Genomic DNA, 24,393 nt, shown 5'->3' with positions numbered 1-24,393 from the left:
CAGAAGTCTCCTAATAGTATGGGACATTCTTTTGTTTTGACTCTAAGAAAAAAAAAAGGCAAGAGACAATTGTGAACTTTTATTTAATATTGTAAAAGCAGTACATCTCTGCTTTTCTGGGGAAAAAGGAAAAAAAAAAGAAAATGAAATTTCATAATTAACTCTAGAAACAACTCTCTTACAGTTTATTTCTTGATTTACCTAAGGTCCTTTAAGACACATGACTTGTACTAACATATAAAGATCTTTCAATTTGCTCTTCTGTAAGGACTCAGTAACTTCAGAAAGTACAATAACCAAAGTCCAGTCTTTGCAGGACATTCAGGTTAATACCCAAATAATACGTATTTGAGGGGTTTTTATAACTGGCATTCTATGTGTGTCCATGAAATAAACGAAAGTATCAAATTTTAGAGACTTTTGCTAAGCCAAGTACTTAAAGAATATATCCTAAGTCATACTCTGCATATACAGCTCTTGCCATGCCATATATAACTCAAGAATCATGCCTGTGTTCAACAGTCAAGTTCTCAGTAGTCAACAATTCAGTATTTAGCTGTAATCAAAAGTTACATATTTAAAGATAGTGGAGGTTTATGAAACAGTATCAAATCCCTCAAAGTCAACCTCTATGTAATCATTCTTTAAAAATATTTTACCACCCTAACTTTAACACACAAAAAACACTATTCATATGGCATTTCCTCCAGACTCCCCCACCTCTTCAACCTTGCGAATCAAGCTCCTTGCCACTATGCTCTTCCAACTTAGATCTTTTCTTGTCTGGGCAACCTACATTATCCTTTAGTAATACAAGTCCTTTTCTTGTTTTTCCTTTGTCCACCATGGTATCTATAATTTCTGAATACCAAGTGCATGGAATTCCTAAAGTCTGACAACAAATTTTAGGAACCTCACAGCACAGTGAGGCTCAAAGTATGCAGTACTTCAAAAGTCACCACAGAAAACCTCCAAACAGCTTAACTAAGCGAAGCCCAAGCAGGCCTGCAGTTGCAAATTCACTTTAAAAACACAACAGCAGCAGCATTTTAAGACAAATCCAGCACTTCTTTTATCCAAAGGTACTCTGGGAATATTATTATTGTAGGAATAGTAAACCAATTATTATAACAAAAATAATAGAAAACAGAATCTTCTAGAAAAGGCAGGAGAACTAAAGAGGTAAAGGAGAGGCAAAACACTAAGTATCACTGACCAGAGAAAAAAGACAGAATTCCCAAGCTAGCACTCCCATTAGTGATATGTCACTAATGCTAACCTCACTTTCTGAAACTGTGAAATGCTGCTGCAGCATCCAAGATGCCAATTCCCTGATTAAATGATGAGGACCACTGGTCTAACCCCAAATCCCAGTACCAGAAGTCTTGTACACACTCTCCCACTAAGCTCCAGTATCCTGTTACCTGCTCCTTTACTCCCACTGAAACAGCTGGATTTAGGAAATGGTTCTTCTTCTCTTATTAAAACCTAATCAATGTGGAAAGAAGCATCCGAAATTAATTTGTAGACAGTAATTAAGTTCTTATGGCTGGAATTATTCTGCAGATACCGCAGATATTTAAGCGACTGCCTGACTGTAAAACCCCACTAGTCACTATGGCAAAGTAAGCAAGTTTGTTGCTCCTTCTGCCCTGGGATGTTTTCACATGACCAGTTGGATTTTTGCACCCAGAGCTCTGAAATACCCAGAAGTTCCTTTGCTTAGTCATATAGTAACTAGAAACACAGCACTTAGTTATGATAAAAACATTCCAGAGCAGCAGAATGACTAAATCCTATTTTCATAAGTGACTCAGAATTATGCCAGTTATGGCACTACCATTTTGGTACACTAGCTACTAGCTAAATGAGTCGATTACTAAAAATTCCACTTTAATATTTTACCTTGTTTTAGTTATAATGCCTTCTGCTCTCTGTATGACTGAAAAAAATAGGTGACCTAAATTCACTCACTAAAACCATGATTTTCCTCCAAACAGGAATAAGCAATTCTAACCTTCGCATTAGCTGTTTCACAGTAATTAAAAACAATTAAAAAAAAAAAAAACAAAACACACAAAACCCAAACAAACAAAAAAACCAAACCTCAACAACTGTAACTCTTGTAGATTTTCATTTGTGTTTGGGTGTTTTTTAATTTTCTTGGTACTCCTTCCACATAAAGTCTTAAAACCACGTATGTTGCAAAACAAAGAAACAAACAGAACCCTTTTGATAGTATTTGTATTAGGTTTGTATGAACGCAGCACAGGCAGGAAGAGGATTTCATCACGGGTTTTCACTGGTAAAACACACCTACTTGCTTAATTAACGGAAGTCCCAAGCAGGCTAACAGCTGCACACAAACTGGGAAGTTCTGCTGCCTATGAAACTTCAATTTGCTATGAAGCACTAGTACTCTTAAGGCTTTAACACAGCAAGTAGGGGAAAAATTACTTACACAAATCCCAGCACTAACTATATGAATTAAGCAGTGTAAAATAACCTAAGGACAGCTACAGTAGGTTCGATTCATTCTTCTGAATAGCTTAATCATCAAGTTTATAGATTTAGCATTAAATAAATAAATACACCTCCAGTTCTGTATCTAAATATCTATTTAAAACATTGAAGGAAATGTGCTCTGAATCTTAGAAATAATTTTACTGAGAAGCAGTATCAAAATACAGATTTGGGCAATAAAATCAAAACCCCCCTTTGCAGTAAAAAAAGGCAACTACCCCCCCCCCCAAAAAAAAACCAAACAAAACCGCTTCCCTGCCCCACCCCAACATAATGTAAATTACATAAAAAGCCATACAGCAGACATATCATGAGCTAGAAGATGACTCCTCTCAGAATTCCAGGTCTAGTTCTGCTTTTCATGACCACAGTAAAATTTGATTTGTTGATGAAAATTTTATTGCTTGCTCACAAATTCTGCCACCATTTTACCATTGTTCATCATTTTGTACCCAAGCCACAAGACAAAAACATGCTAAGAAGACGCCAACCACCACCACCACCAAAAAAAAAGTACACCAAAACCAAACATAAAACTCAACTAACCCCCCCCCCCAAACCAACCAAACAAAAAAATACCCCCCCCCAAAACCATAAAAACAAACACCAAACTAGAAACATCTGCTACTTTCAGTAATAACTGCCACTACTATTAACTTGTTTGAGGAAACTAATATTGGGGCAGTCCACCTAGGAGATGGAAAATTCTGTAAATTAATCAAAGAATCAACGTTGGAAAAAGCTTTGACAATCGTTCTAAGTAACTTCAGCTAGCATTAGCAGCCACCACAGAAACCTGCAAGGGCCCAAATAATTCATATTAAATATGCTTCTTTTGTAAGAAGTACAAAGACGTAACGTTCTTTGTGTGTATTTACTAGATTGGCATTTAAGTTAAAGTCGTGCTATCCGTGCACTAATAAGAAGACAGTGAGCGCAGAGCTCAGCTCAGAGTAAGTCTATCATTTTATGCTACTCTTTTCGAATTTATACACCACCACACTAAACAGTCATTTTAGAACTGGAACAAGGAAACCAGACCTGTCAGTAGAAGAGCTGCACTCACTGATGAAGCTTCCTGATCACGGTGTACTCAGAATACAGATACAGCTCAAAAACATCACAGCCAAGCTCAATTAAAACCATGCAAAGTTTAAGTTAACACCCACTTCAACAGTTCAACCCTGTGATTTGATTCTCCTGCTTTCTCTTTGGCTCAATGATACGCTCTGAGTGAGCTCTGGCTGACAGTATCAGAAAATAAAAACAACTGCTATTAAATTTTGACTAATATGATGTTGGACTGGTGTTGAGAGGTGTTTACTGTGAGGGTGGTGAGACCCTGGAGCAGAAGCTGTGGCTGCCCCATCCCTAGCAGTATTCAAGGCCAGGTCGGACAGAGCTTGGAGCAGCCTGGTCTAGTGAAAGGTGTCCCTGCCTATGGCAGGGGGGTTGGCATCTTCCAACCCAAACCATTCCATGGTTCTGTGACAGCCATAAAGCAGAGGCGGAGCCCGAGTCATAGCAGCCCCGTACAGCCATGGGAAGTCCCGCAAAAGAATCCACAATTCCCCCTCATTCCTGAGGCGGAGCACCACCCACGGCACCTCCTCCTTCAAGCAAGCACCCTCACAACTGCAAAACTAAATTTCATGAGACCCACTCAGACAGCCATCACGACCAGAAAAACCCTTAATAAGAGACTGACAAACCAACCTCCTCCTCCAGCTTTGTCTTTCGAAGTCCTCAGCGCGCACCCCCCAGCCTGACAACACCATCCCCGCCGCTCCCATGCCTCTTCCCGCCTTCCGCCTCAGGGCCGCTCCACCCACCCGGTGCGAGAACCTTCTGCTACAAAGTGTGCTTACACACGCCCTGTCCACCGCTTTCCTAATGGGCAAGTGTACTGGAGCAGCTCCCTGCTCCAACTTTCCATCTTTAAATGTAGATGGCGCGGTGATCAGGCCGTGCTGGAGGCTTGTCGTGTTGTAGCTGGGTCTTCTCCTAATCCTTAAACTCTGTTAGGGATGGCAGGTAAGCCTTCAAAAGAAAAACCTTGCCCATGTGTTGAGCTGCTTGGTGGCTGGCTCTGGGGTCCTTCCTGAGCTGCTCCCTGCTAAAGTTATCTTCTGTATCATCGCAGAGGGGGAAAGTAACATTGGAAAGAGCAGATTTTGTCTTAGATGGCCCAGATATGATGGCCATAACTTGCACAAATAATAGCTGAGTGTGTGTGCCTTTAAATAAACTTATGTTTTTTTCCAAAATGCAAATCCATAATTGAGTTCTGTAATTAGGCTTATGCTCATGCATTTTCTAGGCGTTGCTTTGAGGGTGGAGGTTTGAAAAAACTAATTAAAACGTCTGTTGATCTGTGCTTAAAGTTCCTCAAGTTTCTAGTACTTGAGAGCGTGGCTTTTAAATAACTTGACTATATAATATATCTTTTCTCTGTTACTTCTTAATACAAAAAAGGCTGTAAAACTTCATGTGTGTGTGCAGCTGTAAAAGCTTTTCATCTTACAAAAAAAATCCTGGCTTCTGAACCTTTGGATCAGGTTAACTGCTGGCAAGAAAAGGCTGTCTTATTGGTGGGAAAACTCACCTGTGATTTATCCTGCTAGCAGGCTTGGTGAAGTCATAATATAGGTTAGGCTCCTCCAACTTGCACCCTTCCTTCTCGGTTCCTTGGAGTCTCTGCAGTTTCGGCAGTAACACATCTCCTATGCATTTGTAACCTTGTTATCTTTGTGTATTATAGATATTTTTCCTGGAAAAAAAAGTAAAAGAAGGAAAAGCAGGTATTCAGAAATCCATTTCAGTAAGAGCTGAGCTAATTTGTGAGCTCTTGTGAGACTTCACCTGGAGTATTGTGGGCAGTTCTGGTGTCCTCAACATAAGAAGGATATGGAACTGTTGGAACAAGTCCAGAGAAGGGCCACAAGGATGATCAGGGGAATGGTGTACCTCCCTTATGAATACAGGCTGAGGAAGTTGGGGCTGTTCAGCCTGGAGAAGAGAAGGCTGCGTGGAGACCTCGTAGCAGCCTTCCAGTATCTGAAGGGGGCCTATAGGGATGCTGGGGAGGGACTCTTCATTAGAGACTGTAGTGATAGGACAAGGGGTAAAGGGTTAAAACTTAAACAGGGGAAGTTTAGATTGGATATAAGGAGGAAATTCTTTCCTGTTAGGGTGGTGAAGCACTGGAATGGGTTGCCCAGGGAGGTTGTGAATGCTCCATCCCTGCCAGTGTTCAAGACCAGGTTGGACGAGGCCTTGGGTGATATGATTTAGCGTAAGGTGTCCCTGCCCACGGCAGGGGGGTTGGAACTAGATGATCTTAAGGTCCTTTTCAACCCTAATTTTTCTATGATTCTGTAATTTTCTGATGGCAAAAGCCTTTCTGTAGCATGAGTGCCCCTTTTGCTAAATGTTGTCAGAGAAATTACAGGTACTTCAGTTCTGAAATAAATAAAAGGATATGAAAAAAAGGTTAATGGTATGAGACAACCTGAAGTAAGATCAGTGGGAACGTGAATTGTTTACCAGTACTTTAAGATTATAGCAGCATTTGAATTTATAGTTGCCATCTCTGAAAAACTTCGAGGAAATGTTAACCTTTTCTGAAATTAAAAACAAAAGCTGTGGGTTCTTTCTTAGGTTCAGGGGTGGTTGGGTTTTTTTGTTTGTTTTTTGTTGGTTGGTTTTGGTGTTTGTTTTTTTTTCTTTTTTTATTAACCCCTTTAATTTTAGAGTAATAATAGTTACTGAAGATTTAAATTAGATATTAGGAAGAAGCACTTCACTGCAAGGGTGGCGAGACACTGGCACAGCTTGTCCAGAGAAGCTGTGGCTGCCCCATCCTAGGCAGTGTTCAAGGCCAAGTTGGATGGGGCTTGGAGCATCCTGGTCTAGTGGAAGGTGATGGCAGGGGGGATGGAACTGGATGGGCTTTAAGGTCCCTTCCAACCCAAACCATTGGCTTTTACTATGGGATAATTAGTTTTGGTTAGCTACCTCACTGTAAATTCCTACAGATGATCAAGTAACCAGGTGCATCATGCACAGAGGAGAGTCTGGTGGTGTGCTTGATGATGTATAAATAAGGTCACATGAAAAATGTTTCTTACTTCAGCTGGATTTTGTATCATAGTTTCTTCTACAAATGAAATGACTGTGGTAAGAAATCTACCCCAAGTGAGTAATACAGTTGCAGCATTTGTAGCTTTCCGCATTAATTATTCAAAGACTTCACTTCTGGGTTGAATTTTTTAAGTCTGGAGATAGATCTGTGCAGCAGACAATGCCTTTCAAGGGTCTCCTTAAGCTTTGTTTCCAGTAGTTGATCAACTGTTTTGATCAACTGTCTGAAAGAATAGTGAGCTTTTGAGACACAGAAAACTATAATGATTTCCACCTCGTGTTTTCAACACAGAGAACAGGCTGAAGCATCTGTGCATGTTCTAGCAGCTGCCATAGAAAACTGAATTATTTATATGGCAAAGATATGAGTATTACAAATACATCGATTTCATGCTGGTTTTAATCTTTAGGACGTTCTACAAACATTAAAAGACTATATATATTCATTCACTCCACCCAAAATACTCCTTGTTTTTTTTTAGCTCTGTGAAGACTAGCTTTGGTGTTAACTAAGATGTTAACACTAACATGACTTAAACTTACAGATGGACATAAATCCACAGCAGCTTTATTTCTGATTTTTACTCCTGCTTGCACAATTCATGTTCTTGGAGCTGACAACTATGGGTTTGTTTTTTTTACCAAATATCACTCTTTCTTCCCCTTCCTATTTTCTTGTGGTTGGCACCATCAGAAGATCTGTAGCAAACCAATGCTGAAGCTTGTCAAGAGCTGGGTAAATACTGCTATACAGAGTAGAGACAGTGGGTTACTTTTAGTTATTCCTGCTTTGTGGTATCACTTGCCAAAGAATCCAGCTCTGGGAACAACTCGGTGTGTGTGTACTGCAGCTCAAAGCAATCCATTACATCAAGGCTAATGGATCTTATGTCACCAGAAGCCAGTGAGATGGCATGAAGAGCAAGCCAGGCTGGTTAGAAACCAGTCAGGTCATGATCTTGCCTCCTCACCTGCTCTGGTTTGATTTCCCCTTAGTCTGATTTGAATGTGATGAGTAACATCTGTTCTTCTGTGGAGTGAGGAACATGGCTTACCTTTGCAAAGAGTCAGTATCTGATGTAGTGCCGACACAGCACAAGAACAATCAACTACGTAAATGAAGATGTTAAAGCAACAGTTGAAATGTCCATCGGGCAGATTACAGGCTATATGGTTTAGCTGTATGTGGAACACTATACAGAATTTATGGAGAAGAGCACAAGTGCACAGGGCCATGTCATACCGGGCAGTTTGTAAAACTTCTCACTCTCCAGAGACCCAGAGTCCTGATTCTCTTGCTGGGTATGTCACTTTGTACATGGTAGCAAGCTTAGGTTTTTCAGAGATAACCCTAGAAGCTTCTAGGGTTACAAATATGTAGGGGGAAGATACAAAGTGGAACGCAGCCTGGGTTTGGTTGAGCTCAAGAAATCTGGATTAATCAACTATGTGTATGTGCAAGTTGATGCGTGCTTCTTCACATCATGACTGAGCTCAAGTTTGAGGCTGTTTGAGGAGAGTTTTCCAATCCCTCTCCTGAACCCTGATCGCACCCCTCCTGTAATCCATTCAGGTTGTCTGCTGGCTTCAGGGAAGGAGTTGGCAGCGAGGGAGCGGGTGGTAGGTGCGTCGGCAATCCCAGGGCCAGAGTCTGTGGAAGGGGAGAGGGCTTTTCGAAGGAACCGGGGAAGCAAATGTAGGCGCAAAGTAGCAGCAGGCGAGGCCCTAGGCAGGTTCCCCGGGGGAAGCACGGCTGCCGCAGGGACCTGCGAAGTCCGGGCTCCCCAGGGAAGGGGGGCATAACTGCTGGCTGGGGCGAGAGCACTGCGCATGCGTCAGCTGGCTGCCCGAGCCGGTGGGTGGCAGTCGGTGCGGTAGGCTGGGGGGGTGGTGGTTGAGCTGGTGCAGTTCCTTCAGCTTTCCGACAGATATCGGCAGGAGGACTTGTGCAATCAGAAGCTTTTTTTTTCCCAAGTATACAGCTCTAGAGCTGTGTTTTGGGTTAAATCATTTGACTATAAAACTGTTTCAACTAAGCATATTTTTTTTTTTTTTCACTCATTAAGCATTTCCTGAATCAGGTTTTTCATGTGTATGCCTTGAAAATTGGAAAGAACATGGGTTTCCTTGTTCAACTGAAGTTGTGGATTTGGGGTTTGTTTTGGTTTTTTGCTTGTGGTTTTGGTGTTGTTATTTTTTTAAATAATATTAAATTTCTTGTAAATAACTCTATCTTTTGGAGAGCTTCTTGTATGAGAACAGCTAAATAACAAGTACCTGTGTTATAAAAGAGATGAATAAGATGATTCTGGTAGTGTATATGCGGAAAGATGTGTCACGATTCCAGCTGTGAGTTGCAGTCAGTTGCTGGTGTGTGGAAAGAGTGACTCGGCAAGAAACAATGGATTTATCACCAAATATAGTGGTGGTGTAGTTTTCAGTAGGTCAAAAGTCAGTGACTGTAAGTTTCAGAGATTTTTTTTTTTTTTCAGGTGGGGAATTAGCTCAAATGGTAGAGCGCTCGCTTAGCATGCGAGAGGTAGCGGGATCGATGCCCGCATTCTCCAGTGTACTTTTTCAACTCTATTTTGTTACAAACTAAACAGCAGCATTTGAGAATATTTCCTATTTACAGTTAACTTTTTCTTATGTCCGTGTAAAGAAATGGGAAAAAAAATTTAAGATGAAAACCCCTAACACATTGTTTTAAATATTTTTTCCTTTTCAAAGTCATGTTATTTTGTATACAGAGGAAAAAAATATAATCTTTGCATGAAATAACAAAACTTACTGACATTTTAATATACTAATAACAGACATGAACAAATTTATAGAGAAAACCAAATTATTTTTCTTAATGTGCCCTTAAATCTTTGTTTTATGCTTTCAGTCAGTATTTAAATTTGTATTTGATATTACAGCTTAGTGTATAATGAACAGAATTTTGTATTTCTGTTGTGAGCAATAATCATTATTTTTGTTCCAGTTTGGATTTTGTAGGCTATTGGAAACGGGGCTGGAATTTTGTATAATTCTGTTACTCTTGATAGCAAGATTGTGTCCTTTGCTCCTGAATTTTCACATCTGTGAAGTATCATGGAAATGTTCTCTGTAAATCTGTGCTGGCACATTTTAAGTCTTCACGAGATTGAGATATATATATATTTAATTTTTTTTTTCTGATTGGATTTTCTCACTTTTTGATTCAGGTATTTAAACTGCTTATACTTCCAGGTTGAAACAGCATGAGGAAACGAGCAAAATGTACTTCCTGTATATACACTGAAGTTGTGCAGTCAGGATCTTGGGAGTACACACTAAACCAAATACAAACCAGCAAACAAAAACTGCGAGTTGGATTTCAAATTAAGGGATTAGGAGATACTGTGCTGCATGGATGTGCAGGTAGTGCCTGCAGAGAGTCAGGGAGCTTGGAGATCCTTCCACGGCATGACAGGAAAGGAGTTAACTTCTGGATGAATGGGATTGAAATTTAATTTGCTTGTTTCTTTTGTATTGTATTCTCCATGTACTGAAGAGAAGGAGGCGTGGTGGCTCTAAGGCTGCTAAATGCTTGTTAAAATGAAGCCTGAGAGAAAAGTGTTACAGTCCTCAGGAGCCCTCTCTGGACTCAGTCAACTTGTGGCAATAGAAAGCTCCATAGAAGTCTTCTGGCATCGTTGGTGACCGTCTCCTTCGCATCTGTGTGAACGGTGACGGGTCACAAGCGAATGCTGCTCCTGCCGAGCCCGTTGGTGCCGAGCTCGCTGCCTGCAAGGGAGAAATCCGCCTTTTCCGATCTGCCACTAGGCCCAGAGCCAGCCTGCCGTTGTGGTTCCCGTGTAGGAGGCATAAGGCGCTTCCGGCAGCCGACACCTTCGACTCCGGCGCTCCAGGCTCGGCCGCCCCCAGCAGCACGACAGCCACAGCCCGACTCTGCGGCGGCTCCCGGCAAGGTGCCCGGCACCTCCGGCCCTGGCCCCGCCCCCGACGCTGGCGCGCTTCCCCGCCCCTTGTCTTTCCCGCGCTGTAGAGCCGCGTTTTCCCTGCGGGAAGTGACGCGCTGCGTCATGGGGAAGTGACGTGCATAGCTTGCAGGCCCTGGCCGGTGGGGGGGGGTCTGGACAAGATGGCTGGATCCACAGGTCTGTGAGGGGGGGGGCTCCGTGGGCCTGCGGCCGGCTCGGGGAGACGGGCATAAGGCTTGGGCTGGGGAGGGCCCTCCCGCAAGGGCCGGAGGTGTTTCCTTTGGGGGGAGGATGATCTGCCCCTGACGGGAGTGACCGGAGTGGGGAGGAGTTACCTTCTGACAGGGGAAAAGGGAAGAACAGGCGCGCCCGGCCAAGTTATGGCCCGGGCACAATACCTCCCGTCTGTAAGGCAGCGACCCTCCCGTCTTCCCTCCATCCCCGTGAGAACCTGGCCTGAGGGGGGAATGGTGGTTGAAAGGGCGCCGGTGTCAGCAGTTAACATAGAGGGGAGCTGGGGAAGAGTTTATCTACTGAGAGGCAGGAATGTGGAGATGTGTGTGTGTATATAGGGAAGGGAGGAGATATCACTAGCCCGGTGAAAATGTTGGAGAAAAAATATTTGTGTTAAAGGTTTGTACTATCTGGTGAGTGTATAAGTCGTGCTGTAGCAGTATCCGAATTAAAAAATTGTCCCTTTCCTCTCTTGATTCAGGGGACAAGGGGTGAGGCCTGCCTTGTGTTTTCGGGCAAATGTAGTTCAGCTTGGTGGTGACTGCCGCATGGTGGGGAGGAGGAGTGAAGCGCCTTGCTCTCTTTCCTTAGCCGTTGGAACCAAAGGGTCTCTCTCTTATAGGGAAATGAAGGGCAAAGGCTTGCAAGTCATCCTGGGAGTCCCGTATCAGTAACCAGTAGAGCATGTGTTGAGCATTTGTATGGCAGATACTGTGGAAGTTGGTGGCAAACAAAAAGACAAGAATATTGCTTAAAATAATACAGAAATTTAAGAAGCGCAACTATACTGGCTCAGTTTTGTTTCATAAGAGGCTTGATATATAAAAAGACCATTCCCCAGTACAAAAATCTGAAGTCTTCAGGGCCTCATGTTCTCTCTACCTTTGAGACTTTGTAATTGGGATTGAGAGAGCTTGGGACAGAGGAATGAATTGACCTCAGTGGTCAGTCTGGGGTGAGCATTGGCCACTAGTTTATTTCTGCTCCTAATTCACTGGATCATTGAGGGATTGAGACTATAACAAAACAGAAGAAATGTCTGTGTATCAAAACTTGTCTTGATACCTTAGTGTTGATTCTGCAAGGAGAGCTTGGGCAGATTTTTTGGGGTAGGAGAGTCCTTTCCACTTGGTAATGTGACTTTGGGGATGTGGGATTTGCAGAGTGGAATTGATAAGGTTACAACAAATTGGGGCATAGAGCAGCTCTTGCAACTCTGAAAGAGCAGTCCAAAAACATACGTTGTTGCCGATGATAAACTGAGCTAGAATTGATACACTCAAGTATTTACTCAGCTGTGTATTATTTTGTTAAAATTTATTTCTCATTTCCTAGTGTCTAAGTTTATAAGGATTTTACTATTAGTTTTGTTATTAAGCAGTTTGCAAAGACTTAAACTTTTATCTGGCTCCAGCCTGGGTTTTCCTGTAATGCAGGAAGTATAGTTGGTTTAGGTCATGTGTACTGACTATTGTTGTTTGGCATCACAGTCCATTCAGTATGGCTAGTGTAGAATATCAGTTTACTAAAAACTTGTGTAGCAAAAAAAAAGCTATTTCCTTTTTACAGAGCATTCAGCTCTATAAGAAGAAATACAGTTTTACTAAACTTACTTAGTTTTACTCATATAAATGCTTTTATCAGTTTTACATGTCATGTTTTAAGGTCTCATATATACACTTACCCAGTGTAGTGGGTTTTGTGTCAGAAATATAGCCATGCCTAAAGTTCAAAAAAAGTGGGAGACGTAGAAAACTAAACATCTGTCTGCTCCAGAAAGTGTAAAGTGATAGTACTGCATGTATGCATTGTTCAAGAAATAAGATTGTTCCAGTAAAATGGAATGAGCAGTTAGAATCATCAAGAGCATTGTTGGGAAAATTACTCAGAGCTTCTAAAGCAAAAGATTTAATTCCTGTGGAGAAAATACTGTTGGCTTTTTATTAGTATATATGCATAGATTGGAGGTATGTAGTATGTTTGTTCTTTCCACATAATACACAGGAATTTGCTTTCTAAGACTTCACCTAGAAGAGCTGCTCTTGTCAGGAAGCTGTGTTATACTCCTTTGTGGGGGAGGGAAGGGAATGATTTGCCATAGACATAAGATTTAACTCTACCTAACTCTGCAGATTTAATCTGCTCTTGCTATGAAGTTCAACTTAATCCTTATTTATTTCAGAAAAAATGAATGAAATGAATGTTTTGGTTGCATAAGGTCCCCGGAATTAAATTCTAGCCCCAAGGAAGTCTAAGCAAAACTTTTACTAAGATCGACTGTCTTAGTTTTATCCCAGAAATTGCTCTCCTAGGCTCGCTAGTTCTTTGAACAATCATGTAAGAAAATACTTGCCTTTAACAACAGATAATTTAGTTTGAAAATAGCTGTTCTCTAATGTGGGCTAAAGAAACTGTCAACATTACATTGCTGTAGAGTGTCTTACCTGCTTTCTGAAATCACCTATATTGACTTATTTTACATGTAGATATTGCATGTCCAAGAAATGGACATTTGTAAGCTGCAGTTGGATTGACCTCATGATATTGCAGCTCCTTCTTGAAGCTGGACCTAGGTTGTTTATGTGGATACTGCTGAAGGTCTGGGGAAAAAGAAGTCCGTTTTTTAAAGAAGGGCTGTTGATATAATCAGCCAATGTCTTACTGGTTAGATGGACTTTCATTCTGTTAATCTCTTTGAAAATACAAAGCAGAAGATGTAATTGAACATAGTTTTGGGTTAAAAGGAATAATTTAACAAAGCATATAATTTAAAATATCTTGTGTAACAAGAAAAAGATTAAAATGAGTTAATTCAGGAGTTAATTTCTGCATTTCCATAATTTGGGGTTTACTTAAAATTACCTTATGTGTATAGGATATAGATGTATCTGCCTAAAACCAGGGATCATGTCACTCAATGGTTAGAACTTACGTGTGAAAAGATGGTAGCAGTTAAGGTAGCAAGCAGTGTCTAATACTGTTCTATAACTATAGGCTGCTAAATCTTTTGTCTCCCATTTCTTCAACTGAGGGCTTCAGTAGCTTGGGGGAGGGTGAATTGGGCCAAGTTAATGAAAATTCCCCTTGTTTTGACTCTGCACTTGGGGAAAAACATCGATCTACAGTCAGTAATTATGTGTGAGATTCCTGATTTACTTCTAGTATGTAATTGCAAGCAACCTTTTATGAAAGTGTGCTTCATGTCTTTGAAGGAGCACAGCTGGATCCAAAATAAGTTGTTTTTTTTTCCTGTAAAATCCATACTTCTCATTTCCAGATACTCTGATTTTTAGGATGAGCTGGCTTTTTTGTGTGACTTACGTTGCCCATGCAAAAATATCTTTCCCTTTGAACTCATATATGACTGATTCTTTGTTAGAAGAAATGGCACAATGCTCAATGTCAGTGCCTTGTTTTCTTAATTTTGGGTTGTTTTTTTTTTACTTCTATTTGCAAACATTCGTGGTGGTGAAAGCAGTTCTAAGTGCGTGTGACTGCAGATGTAAGGAAGCTGATATTAAAAATGAAGGTCTGTAAGTGGCCTTGAGTGCATTCAGCCTAACTCCTTGAGCTGTGAAGGAAGGACTGACCATATCTTAGCCAGTGACTGGGGGTTTGTTTTTGTTTTCAAAGCTTTACACTGCCAAAATACTAAATTGAAAAAGATTTTGTGATGTGGGATGGAGTTTTGTAATACTTTCCCCTTAAAGCCTTTGAACTCTTCGCCATTTCAAATTAAGGCAATGTCTGGCCTGTGCTTGGTGGGATAGGGATCGATGGAGCACTATACCCTGTGTGGAGACTCTTAGATATTAAGAGCCGTTTAGAGGAGTAATAAAGAAGTTTATTCATAAGTGGGATGTAGAAGTAATGTTCTGAAGACTATTTTTTCCCATATAGGAGATGGCATAATTTAAGCTTTGTATCTAGAAGTCTTGAGTGTTAAACTCTGCGCAGGTAGGCTTCTCTTTTCCTCTGACCTGTTGGATGTCTGTTTCCTCCCTCTTTTTTTCCCTTGTAGAGGAAACAGTTATCTATTTCTTAAATAGTATGTTTTACCTTCAAGGATTTGTTACTCCCCTTACTTTTCTCTGTTATGTCTCCATCATACAGTTCAGTTATCCAGAGCCTGTCCAAGAAGTCAGTTTAAAAAGCTGTTTAGAATGTTACAGCCCTTTCAGTTTTAGTTCATTTTAGTTTGTGTATTTAATGTTAGCTCTCTAAGCACAGACTTCTTGAAGCTGCAAGTAATCAGCCAAAACAAAAGAAGTAAAATACTGTATTCTGTGAGGCAGTGAGCACTCTGTGTGGGGCATTTTTCCATCCTGTCCTGTGCACAAGGAATTGCAACCATCATTGTTCTGCTTGCTTAAAAACATCTTGGCAAGCCACAAATATAGAGGTGCTTCAGCTGGGTTGGGAACAATCTAGCTTGCAGATGACTTTTAAACTATATATAGACCATCAGTTCTTTCTAACTTTGTGGCATATATAGGCAAGATACTCTTATTTCTTCTCAGAGTTTTGCCCACACTGTTTTTGTTGCTGATATTTTACAACTCTCTCTAAATACAAGCCCCAGCTTAAGTCTTTTCTCCCACAATAGCTACGTAAGAGTATGCTTGCAGAATTAAACACCTTCTGAGATGCAAAAGTGGCCTACTTTGTAATACTCTATTTGTTTAAGAATTTGTTTGAAATGCAGAGATGTTGCCAGGCATAGTATTACAGCCCATCCTCTAAACTGTTCTGTACAGACCTGGAAAATTTTAGCCTGAAGATGGTACAATACACAGTTTCAGGAAGATGCATCTTTCAGTAGTTGGAGGAAGATGGTCCATAATACAAATCTAAGCACAGATGATAAGGCTTCTCATGTGTGAGAATTAGATTTCCAAGTCTTATGAGTAGGTGATGGAGCTGAATTAGATACATCTCTGTTAGTGCTTCTGTTTTGCCTTATGGAAGATTTTTCCAAAGGCAGTGTTAAGTATGTGCTCTGAAACTGTCCAGCTTCATTTTGTATACAGACCCTTCCTCCTCTCTCTTGCTACTCTTACATATTTATTTTTTTTTTCCTAGTCTATAGCTTGTACTTCATCCTGACCAAAACTTTATGTAACATACTAGATGATCTTCAGCTACTCACGTCATTTAGGTTTTGTTGCCTTGCTGTCTTAACTAGTCTGTTCGAGCCTCAGCATAGATCATGGAAAGACAAGAAGGTGCTGTAGGGCAAGCATTCAAAATCGTCCTGATTTAAGCTGTGCTCAGAAGGGCTTTGCTATATGCTATCCTGCTCAAAGCATTGTTTTTCTTTGTATTTGTCATTTGGAAGACACTAATGAGATACAATTCAAACAATATTTTGAATGAAATCAGTGCAAAAACTTATGACTGTGAAGCTGCCAGACTGGTTCTGAATAACATGAGCTTCTGTTTTACAGCCTTTTGAAAAATGTGTGGTGCTTCAAGTATGTGACTCTAAATCATTTCTAGTTAGCATTTTGGAACAAATAGAATCTTCAACACTTAGAACTTCAGAGCTTTAATCCTTTTTTCAGAAAGATGAGATGCTTCAACTAGAGTTAAAAAAACGTTTGTTAGGAAAATAACATCTAGCATCTAGATAAACTCAGTATCCCTCTTGTGAAAAATTGCACGTTATACATAGTTAAACTGCACAAATTAAAAAAAATCACATTCATTTAATTTCATTTGTGACTGTTCATATCTGGTTAAGTACGTTTGCAATTTGCGTGAATAACTCAAAACCATTTTCCCAATACATGTAAAAGTAGTATTCTTTACTTAGGGTAGCAGTATAGATTGAGTAAAATGTCCAGCTATATTCCTATAACTTGGAACTTTTGTTTCATAGAAGAAATTGTAAGCTTGCTTTCTTCTCACTGAAATGGAATATGTAATCATGTAACTGGACTTTTGAGTGCCATGGCATATAGAATATGGCAGGCTGAAATATGACCATCCCAAAAATAATGTAGACAAATAATGGCAGTTCTTGTTATTAAATATTTGGTGACTGGTACCTTCGTTGGTTATATCCATTTACTTATGTGTATAACTGAAAGAACAACAACAGAGTTGTTTCACATAGATAAAGGATTTTGATTCTTTGGACTGGGGGTGTGTGCTGAGTCATGTTGGAAAGGACCTTCATGAAAGTCTTAGAACAGCTATTTGCTAATCAATGACTTGTAACCCGTTTTAGACAGCTTTACAGCTTTGCTAAACTAAATCCTTGATGCTACTCTTATCTGGGTCACACGTATTATTACTTTTAAAGTGGTCCCTGTGAAAGCCATTTCATGACAAGAGATACTAGCTTCTGCTGAGTTCCTGTATTCTCCCGCTCTTCTGTCACTTTATCTAAAACAAGTTTCTTTGTGTGATCATATTTTAAAAGAGAGCTTAAGAAATATGTATTTGAAATCCTTTTTCCTCTCTGTCAAACAGTATCAGGTTTATAATGAAACTTTCAAAAATTGATCCTATCTTGTGCCATTATATCTTTCCTTTAGCCTTTTTTGCCTTTATGTAGCTTTATGGTTTTAATAGTGGAGTTAATTTAACTGAACAAGTTTGGGTGTTTGTTTGTTTGTATTTTATGGGTGGTTTTTTTTTAAAACTATTTTTTTTTTTTTTAGATTCTGAGAGAAATTGGAAAGATTTCTTCATCTGATGAAATCTTGATTCCTTAGACTTGTAAATCACAGTTGATATTGCTGGTGGTTTTTTAAGTGACAGATATCTTTTCTAAACCCTCTGTACTGGCTTACATTGTTTTGTACAAAATAGCGATAGTAATAAAAGGAGGACTTGGGTTAAGATGCCTTTACAATGAAGCCATTTGTTCTGGTAGTAATTTCTCACACTTAAAAATGTAATTAATAACACCTAAAATTGCACAGACTTGCCTGTGAAGTTACACATTTGGAATGGTTGATCATCTGCTGGAGCAGTCAGGTTTGGGGTCTCTTCATTCTTAGTGTGAAACAGCAACTGAAACACATTGAGTAAACTGATACTGCTTTTATAGTTTTGATATGTTGAGGTCTGTTACTCCAGCATCATGTGGTTTAAGCCATTTTAATGTGTATGTCAGATATGCATTCATGACATCCCAACTACTAATGCCTAGATCTGTAGAAATTAATTTACTCCCTTCCCACCTCCCCAAACTAAATAAACTTTAATATTGTTCATAAATTTAAAGTTTTATGATGTCTAAATTACTCTTTTACATCAAATGTAAGCTTGGGTCTTGTAAGGCAAACTGGTATTACCACCTCTCCTTCCTTGTGAGGCTGTCCATCACTGCATACTGTGTTCTCTATTTTGTAAGTGCAGCTGGTAAGGTGGATGTGAAAGGTAGATGAGAGAGTTGGATATCACCAAATTCTTCTGAGGTGGGGTAAGCCTTGAAAGTGGGAGCTGACAGACAGTGGGCCGTTCTTGCTCTTATGGCCTTTCCTTTCCAAGTTAGAAGTCTGCCTGCCTCTCGGTGTGCAAGTATAAAGTTCTGGTTTCCTTTGAAGACCTGTTATACTTAATTTGGCAGCTGAACTCAAAGTATGAGATGGAGCAGCTTAAGTTGTATTAAATGCATATTTTAACACAATGCAGCTAGAACTACTACTGAAGCAACAGGTTGATGTGCAAGTATCATTCTGTTTAGAATTTATAGTTTTCATTAATTATTGCAAGTAAATAACTATCAGTATCTTAATGTTGTGAATAGACATGATGAAATTGCAAGTAAGGGGGGGGAGACATCTGCTTCTGTAAATCAATGTTCTGTCTTCAGTGAAATTACTGAGTTTTTTTAAATACTGTATTTGTGCCCTAAAGATATTTATATTCCTACACCCATCCCAACCTTTTCCCTTCAGTCAAAATGTGCTTGCTGGGTTGCAATAAATGTCTGTGGCTTCTGCTGTATTACCACAGTTTCTCATTAGCTGCCTTCTTAATGTGAGCTATATATAGAACGTTTATGGTTGTCACTAGACTTAAATATAAAGGAAACTCCTATGGAAGTTGTTCTCATGCAGCCTAACTTAAGTTCTGAACTGTGTCTATTAAGAAACCAACAAATGTAATATTTCATGTAAGTAAAATAAATGGAAATTATTACCAGTATAATTCTGAAAAGGAATATTACTTTAGTTAGCGTTAACCGAAAAGCAGGTTTTAACATGGAAGTGTTTAAATTTCACATTGTTGTGACTGTTTTTTGGTTCCTGCTGGGAAATATTCCTTGGCAAGTGACATGTCTTCAAAAAACCAAAATCCAAAACCTGATGAAATGCATACTTTTAACTTTAATGTAGTTCCTAGAATTGCACCTTCTTGAAGTCTTGCAACCTGTGAGCTTTCAATTTTTTTAATGCTGTAAAAGGCAAATGAAATGAACCAGTTACAGAGTTCCTACATAGTCAAATATATCAGTATATATGTATGTATGTGTATGTATATTTAGTTTTAGTCCTGCCAATAAATTCAGTTCTTACCAGTTCTGTTGAGTAGAGGTGATTTCTTTAATTCTTACAAGATGGCAGCTTTCTGATGTTTAGGATTGTATCAGAACCGGCTCTAAATTATGATAAACGTTGAACACATTGCATAAATGGCTGTTTGTTCCGTATCTGTTCATTGATGTACATCTGTTTATTTGAGCTATAAAAACTTGCCTTCTGCTCATCTCTTTTCTTATTAATTCAGAAAGTTAGTAATCTTGGTGATTTGTTTCTTTCTTATGAGTTGAGCAATTTTATGTGGAAATGGATTTTTACCTGATTATGTCAGACTTGTTTTCCTCTTGAAATTCTGTTCCTAGAAATTGTCTGCAGATTAGCTTAGTTATGTTAGTTTTCATGAGTCTGCATATCTAAACTGCTGTTGCTTGCAGCTTTGCCAGTTGTGGACAGTAATGTCAAGGCACTGTTTGATTGGTCTGACACAATGCATAATTCAGATACTAGCAAAGTGGAGAGGAAAGCATTCAAGATCACTGTTGGTTTTGAGGAGCTCCCCATGGTTAGTTTTGGAAGCACAGAGTGCTCTGAGGTCTCTATCGTCTTTTTATGTCATCTGTCTGTACCAGGTGGTTTTAATAATGTCCTTTTGTATTCTGTTACCATTGATAGAAATGCATCTCTTTGGTGTTACATGACAAAATCAGTGATGACAGGCATGTTCCTTTGGAAAATATTATGCTTGCATTATATGGATGTTTGCTTCCTACATGCTAGAATTGCGTAGTACCTATTCACCATCCTGATCAATGTGTGCAGGCTACATATTGCTGCTAAATAGCTTAATTTCACCATTTAAGATAACATAGTACTTTCCAAATTTAAACTCAAAACAGTTAAAGGAAAATATTCTGTTGTTTGAATTTCATTGTTTTGGCACATACCGGCTGAAGAAAAGTAGAGAAAAATAGCGTAAATGTAGCTGTATGAATACTGCTAGTGTACAGAACTGTAAATTTGAATTTTCCTGAAGTATGTCAAAATGCTGTTGGAAGGCAGTTCAAAGAAGTGCAATGTACCTGTAATTCTGAGAAAGCAGAAGTTTTAATTAGCAGGAATATGTATCAAACCCATTTAATGAAGGTACAGTTTTCTCAGTACAGGCTCAATCATAGAGTTCTGCAGCAACAACTGGCTGCTTTTGTAGTTACTGGAAATATTAGATTGTTTTTCACTGAAAATGTCTACTTGCTTTAAACAAGAATCATGTTGTTCTCTGTTGTTGGAAACAGTGCTTTTACTATGTGTGTAGTAACATTATTGATTTAAAACAAAAAAGTTCACTATTGAGTTGCTGCATCCCACTACTACTGGTAGCAATGGACTTCTTTTGTAGTCAAAACTCCAATGTCCAGTTTCATTAATAGGCAAGATACTAGAAATACTTTGTTTTTGTTTTCTTTTTTTTTTTGAGCCAGGTTACTGTGATCAACCTCAGATAATTAAGTGGAATTGCAGTAAACCTAGAGATACATCTCGATACTAGGTTCTTGGTAGTAAACCAGCCACTGGTTTTGTGTGTACTCATAGAGTATTTTACTAGGCAAAAGGGTATGTGATGTGAGCAGAGTAACTGGGAAACAAAAATATAGACCATGTTTTTTTTAAAACATTAGGATTTGTTTTGTGGTGTTTTTTTTTCTTTTTTTTTTTCCCCTCAGGAAAGAGTGTCTTCCACAAATTTAATCCCCCAGGAATTTTTTTTTTTTCATCCAGAATGGAATCATTTCACATGCCCCAGTTCTCTTTCCTCTTTTTTTGTGTATTGCCCCTTTCAGGGCCTGTTCAAGGCTTTGGTTGGTTTATGCTTTTTGTGGGTGTGTGGTGGTGGTATTAGTACACTACTTCAGTTTTTCTCTTTATTTTGTTCAGAGCAAGGTAATTTCTGAATTGTTCAGGTGGAAAGGAACCTGTTATTTTCAATGTGTTTCTCTTTGGATTTATTTCTTCCCCTCTCTGCCCCAAAAGAAATTGTATTACGGCTTAAAATTTGCAAAGCTGACATCCTTTCCCCCTTCCTTGTAATTAAAAACATTTTTGCTAGCCTGAAGCTGTTAATTGTGGTTTGAGAGCCTTTCTTTTTGTTACCAAGTGTCGTGGGTTTGGCTGGTATATGGTTAAGTTTCTTAGTGCTGACTGGGAGTAAACCACCACATCAAGCTATTGATATTTCTTCAGTTTCTGTTAGCCAGAAGTAAGTGGGCAAAAGGTAAGTCGTACGTTCCTGGTAGTTTGTACTGCAGACTTTTCCTGACATAGCTATCTCAATCAGGAAGAATAGCATCCCTGACAGTATCTTAGCTGTGTTAACGTATAATTTACTGATATAATTTGTTGTTGGGTCCATAGTAAGATTTGTTTTCATGGCTGTGTTGGGGTTTGTGCTGGCAGTATGGGACTCCTTGTATGGGTATAACTTTCAGGAATGATTCAAGCCAAGAGCTAAGAAAGATTTTAAGAGAAACTGAATGTTGGTATGTTGGTATGGATATTGTAATAGACAGTTGTCTGAAACTATTTTTATAATATAACAGAAAGCCTCACACTTCAGGGTCTGAGCCAATCTATGAAAAATTAGGGTTATGGCTCCTTTTTATAATTGACAGGTAGAAGAACATAGGTTATCCCACTCTTTCCTGTTAGATTGCAAATAATTGTTTGATGTGTGGGGAGCTTGGACTCAACTGAAGGATTGTGTCCATGTGAATTGTTTAAAAATGTGATTTAGTATAATCAGTGTGCTCTGTTAAATTTGACGTAAGTGCAGTTGTGTCTTGATGCTGATGGAATCTCTACTAGTGGGTGATCTGGCATTGCCAACTGTGGAACTGTGTCTTGATGTACTAGCAAGAGCAGGTCCATCCGGGCAGTTCCCCTTTATTGCTTCAGTGAAAGTTGTTGGTCCTGCTAAAGGATACTGAAGATTTCTTTTTCTTTCTCTAATGTTTTTTCAAGTTACGCAGATTCTGGATAAAAGCGTAACTGTAATTTCTAATGTGTCCTGTGGGACAGTGTACTGCTTGTTTCTATTAATTCAGTGGTTTAGAATGTGATGTCTGAAGTAGCTCCATGTGTATGAAAGTAAACCCTCCTGATCAATTTAAGTCTTTGCTGATTCTGCTTTTATTCTTTTCTTATTGTTCCAAGGTATTAAATTCACTGTTAATTTTGTGTATTTCTAATAGGTACCAGCTTCTGTAGTCCAGTTTAATAATTAAACTTCCAAATTAAAAACTAATACTATATGTAAGCATGAGTAAGTGCTGTTCGTTTAAGTAAAATACGTTTACTTCAGCTTTTTGTGAAAAATTAGTGAATGCTGTTTGACAGTTCCTGTGTATGGTTTTGGGTAGGTATTTGTCAGTAAAATTCATAGTGAAGTAAGCTTTGCAGATAAATTTAAAAGAGGTTGGGGCCAGGTTGCATTTTTTTTTGTTTTGTTTTTGTTGTTTGTTTGGTTTGTGGTTTGTTGTGTTTTGTTTCTTTTTATTTTTTGTTTGTTTGTTTTGTTTTGTTTTTGTTTTTGTTTATATCTGGATGAACCCAGCTATACTTTCTACACTTTCACATGGAGAGCCTTAGTCCATCCTTGCGAATAGCTGTGGTGGATGCAGTGTTGTACCTAGCAGTTAGTCGCAGCCTGTGGAGTGGAGCTTGCCATTCCTATGGCTCTGCCAATGATAAAATCAAATGACTGCTTTAATTCATTTGAAAGAGTGAGGTATTAGCTGGGGGGTGCCTGCTACAAGCAGTAAAAACAACTTGTCTGCACTTACCTGAAGCTGGTTAGTGGTCTCATCAGCAAGTGGAACCAGATAGAACAATATTTGTCAGACCCATGGTGGTGAAAAGCTAGAGGCTTTTCTCTTTTTAATTGCCACTACCTGTTCCAGAAGGTACACTTGAGGTCTGGTAGTCAGCTGAAGAGTGATGGTGGTTTCTGTTATCTCCTGTTGCTTATGAGCTGCAAACTGAAACAGAAGGATGTTGTTTCATTGTCCGAATTCTGTGAATGAAATACTAATTCTTTCTCAGATTCTGTTGAGGAATATTTCTGAGTTTTTAGCAAATATTTGATGAATTTTGTTGCCTGGATTAAAGACAAAACTGCAAGTTGTGTTATACACCATTAACACACAATTTAGACTGTGCATTCTGGAATACATGAAATAGTGAGAAGGACAAGATTTCTTTACCTTATACTAGAAGCAGACTTAATTTCCAGAAGAGCGAGACCACTGTTACCAGATCTTCTACATAGAAGTGCTTGCTATTGTTTTACTGGAAAGAAGGTGCAATGTTGTAATGTATTCCATTCTTCGAGCTAGTTAGATAGGTATTATGTAAAGGTTATGGCACGACCAAAGCAAACATGTGGAGTGCAGTAATGTGCCCAAGTGGGCATTCAGGACAGCATGAGTGTTTAATTCCAGTTCATTTTGCTGATAGCTTCTAAGACTGAAATTATAAAGATAAGGGTTTGGTTTGTTGTTTTTTTTTTTTTTTTTTTTTTGGTTCGGTTTTGTCTTGGTTTCACCTGGGATAGAACTAATTTTCTTCCTAGTAGCTGGTGCAGTGCTGTGTTTTGGCTTTAGTCTGAGGGCAGTGCTGGTAAGGCACGTATGTTTTAGTTGTTACTGAGCACTGCTTACTCTGATCAAAGGCTTTTCAGTCTCATGCTCTGCCAGTGAGAAGGGTCATGAGAAGCTGGGAGGGAGCAGAGACTGGACACCTGACCAAAACTAGCCAAAAGGATATTCCATACCACAACACTTTATGTGCAGTATATAAACTGGTGGGAGTTACCCGGAAGGCCGAGATCACTGCTCAGGCTGGGCTGGGTATCAGTTGGTAGGTGGTGAGCAACTGTGGCTGTAAGCCACTGGAAAAGTCTTAACATAATGTTTGGATGCCAAAATACATGGGGTTTTGGGGGTGGGAGTTGCTTGTGGGTTTATTTTGTTTAA

General features: G+C 39.3%; 1 protein-coding gene and 1 non-coding gene across 5 annotated transcripts in view; both read left to right on the top strand.

The window, feature by feature from the left end:
* Positions 1 to 4,421: 4,421 nt before the first annotated feature.
* Positions 4,422 to 24,393, top strand: part of UBE2V2 (ubiquitin conjugating enzyme E2 V2) — a 32,982-nt gene continuing 13,010 nt past the window's right edge. Inside the window, exon 1 of one of the 4 annotated variants that reach the window (XM_062633437.1) lies at positions 4,422 to 4,557. In XM_062633437.1, the coding sequence (XP_062489421.1) occupies positions 4,551 to 4,557 (7 nt within the window). In that variant the 5' untranslated portion in view covers positions 4,422 to 4,550. Of the gene's footprint in view, positions 4,558 to 10,677; positions 10,812 to 14,258; positions 14,398 to 24,393 lie in introns of those variants that run through there. The other 3 variants (XM_062633435.1, XM_062633438.1, XM_062633434.1) reach the window with 3 other exon arrangements.
* TRNAA-AGC (transfer RNA alanine (anticodon AGC)) lies at positions 9,161 to 9,233 on the top strand. Its single transcript has one exon. It is a non-coding gene; the product is annotated as a tRNA-Ala (tRNA).

Source organism: Pezoporus occidentalis, unplaced genomic scaffold, assembly GCF_034315485.1.
Source record: "Pezoporus occidentalis ecotype Australia unplaced genomic scaffold, CSIRO_AGI_Poc_V1 ctg4, whole genome shotgun sequence".
NCBI classification, from domain to species: Eukaryota; Metazoa; Chordata; class Aves; order Psittaciformes; family Psittacidae; genus Pezoporus; species Pezoporus occidentalis.
Note: the sequence above shows the minus strand (reverse complement) of the source record. Positions and strands in the feature narration are given on the sequence as shown.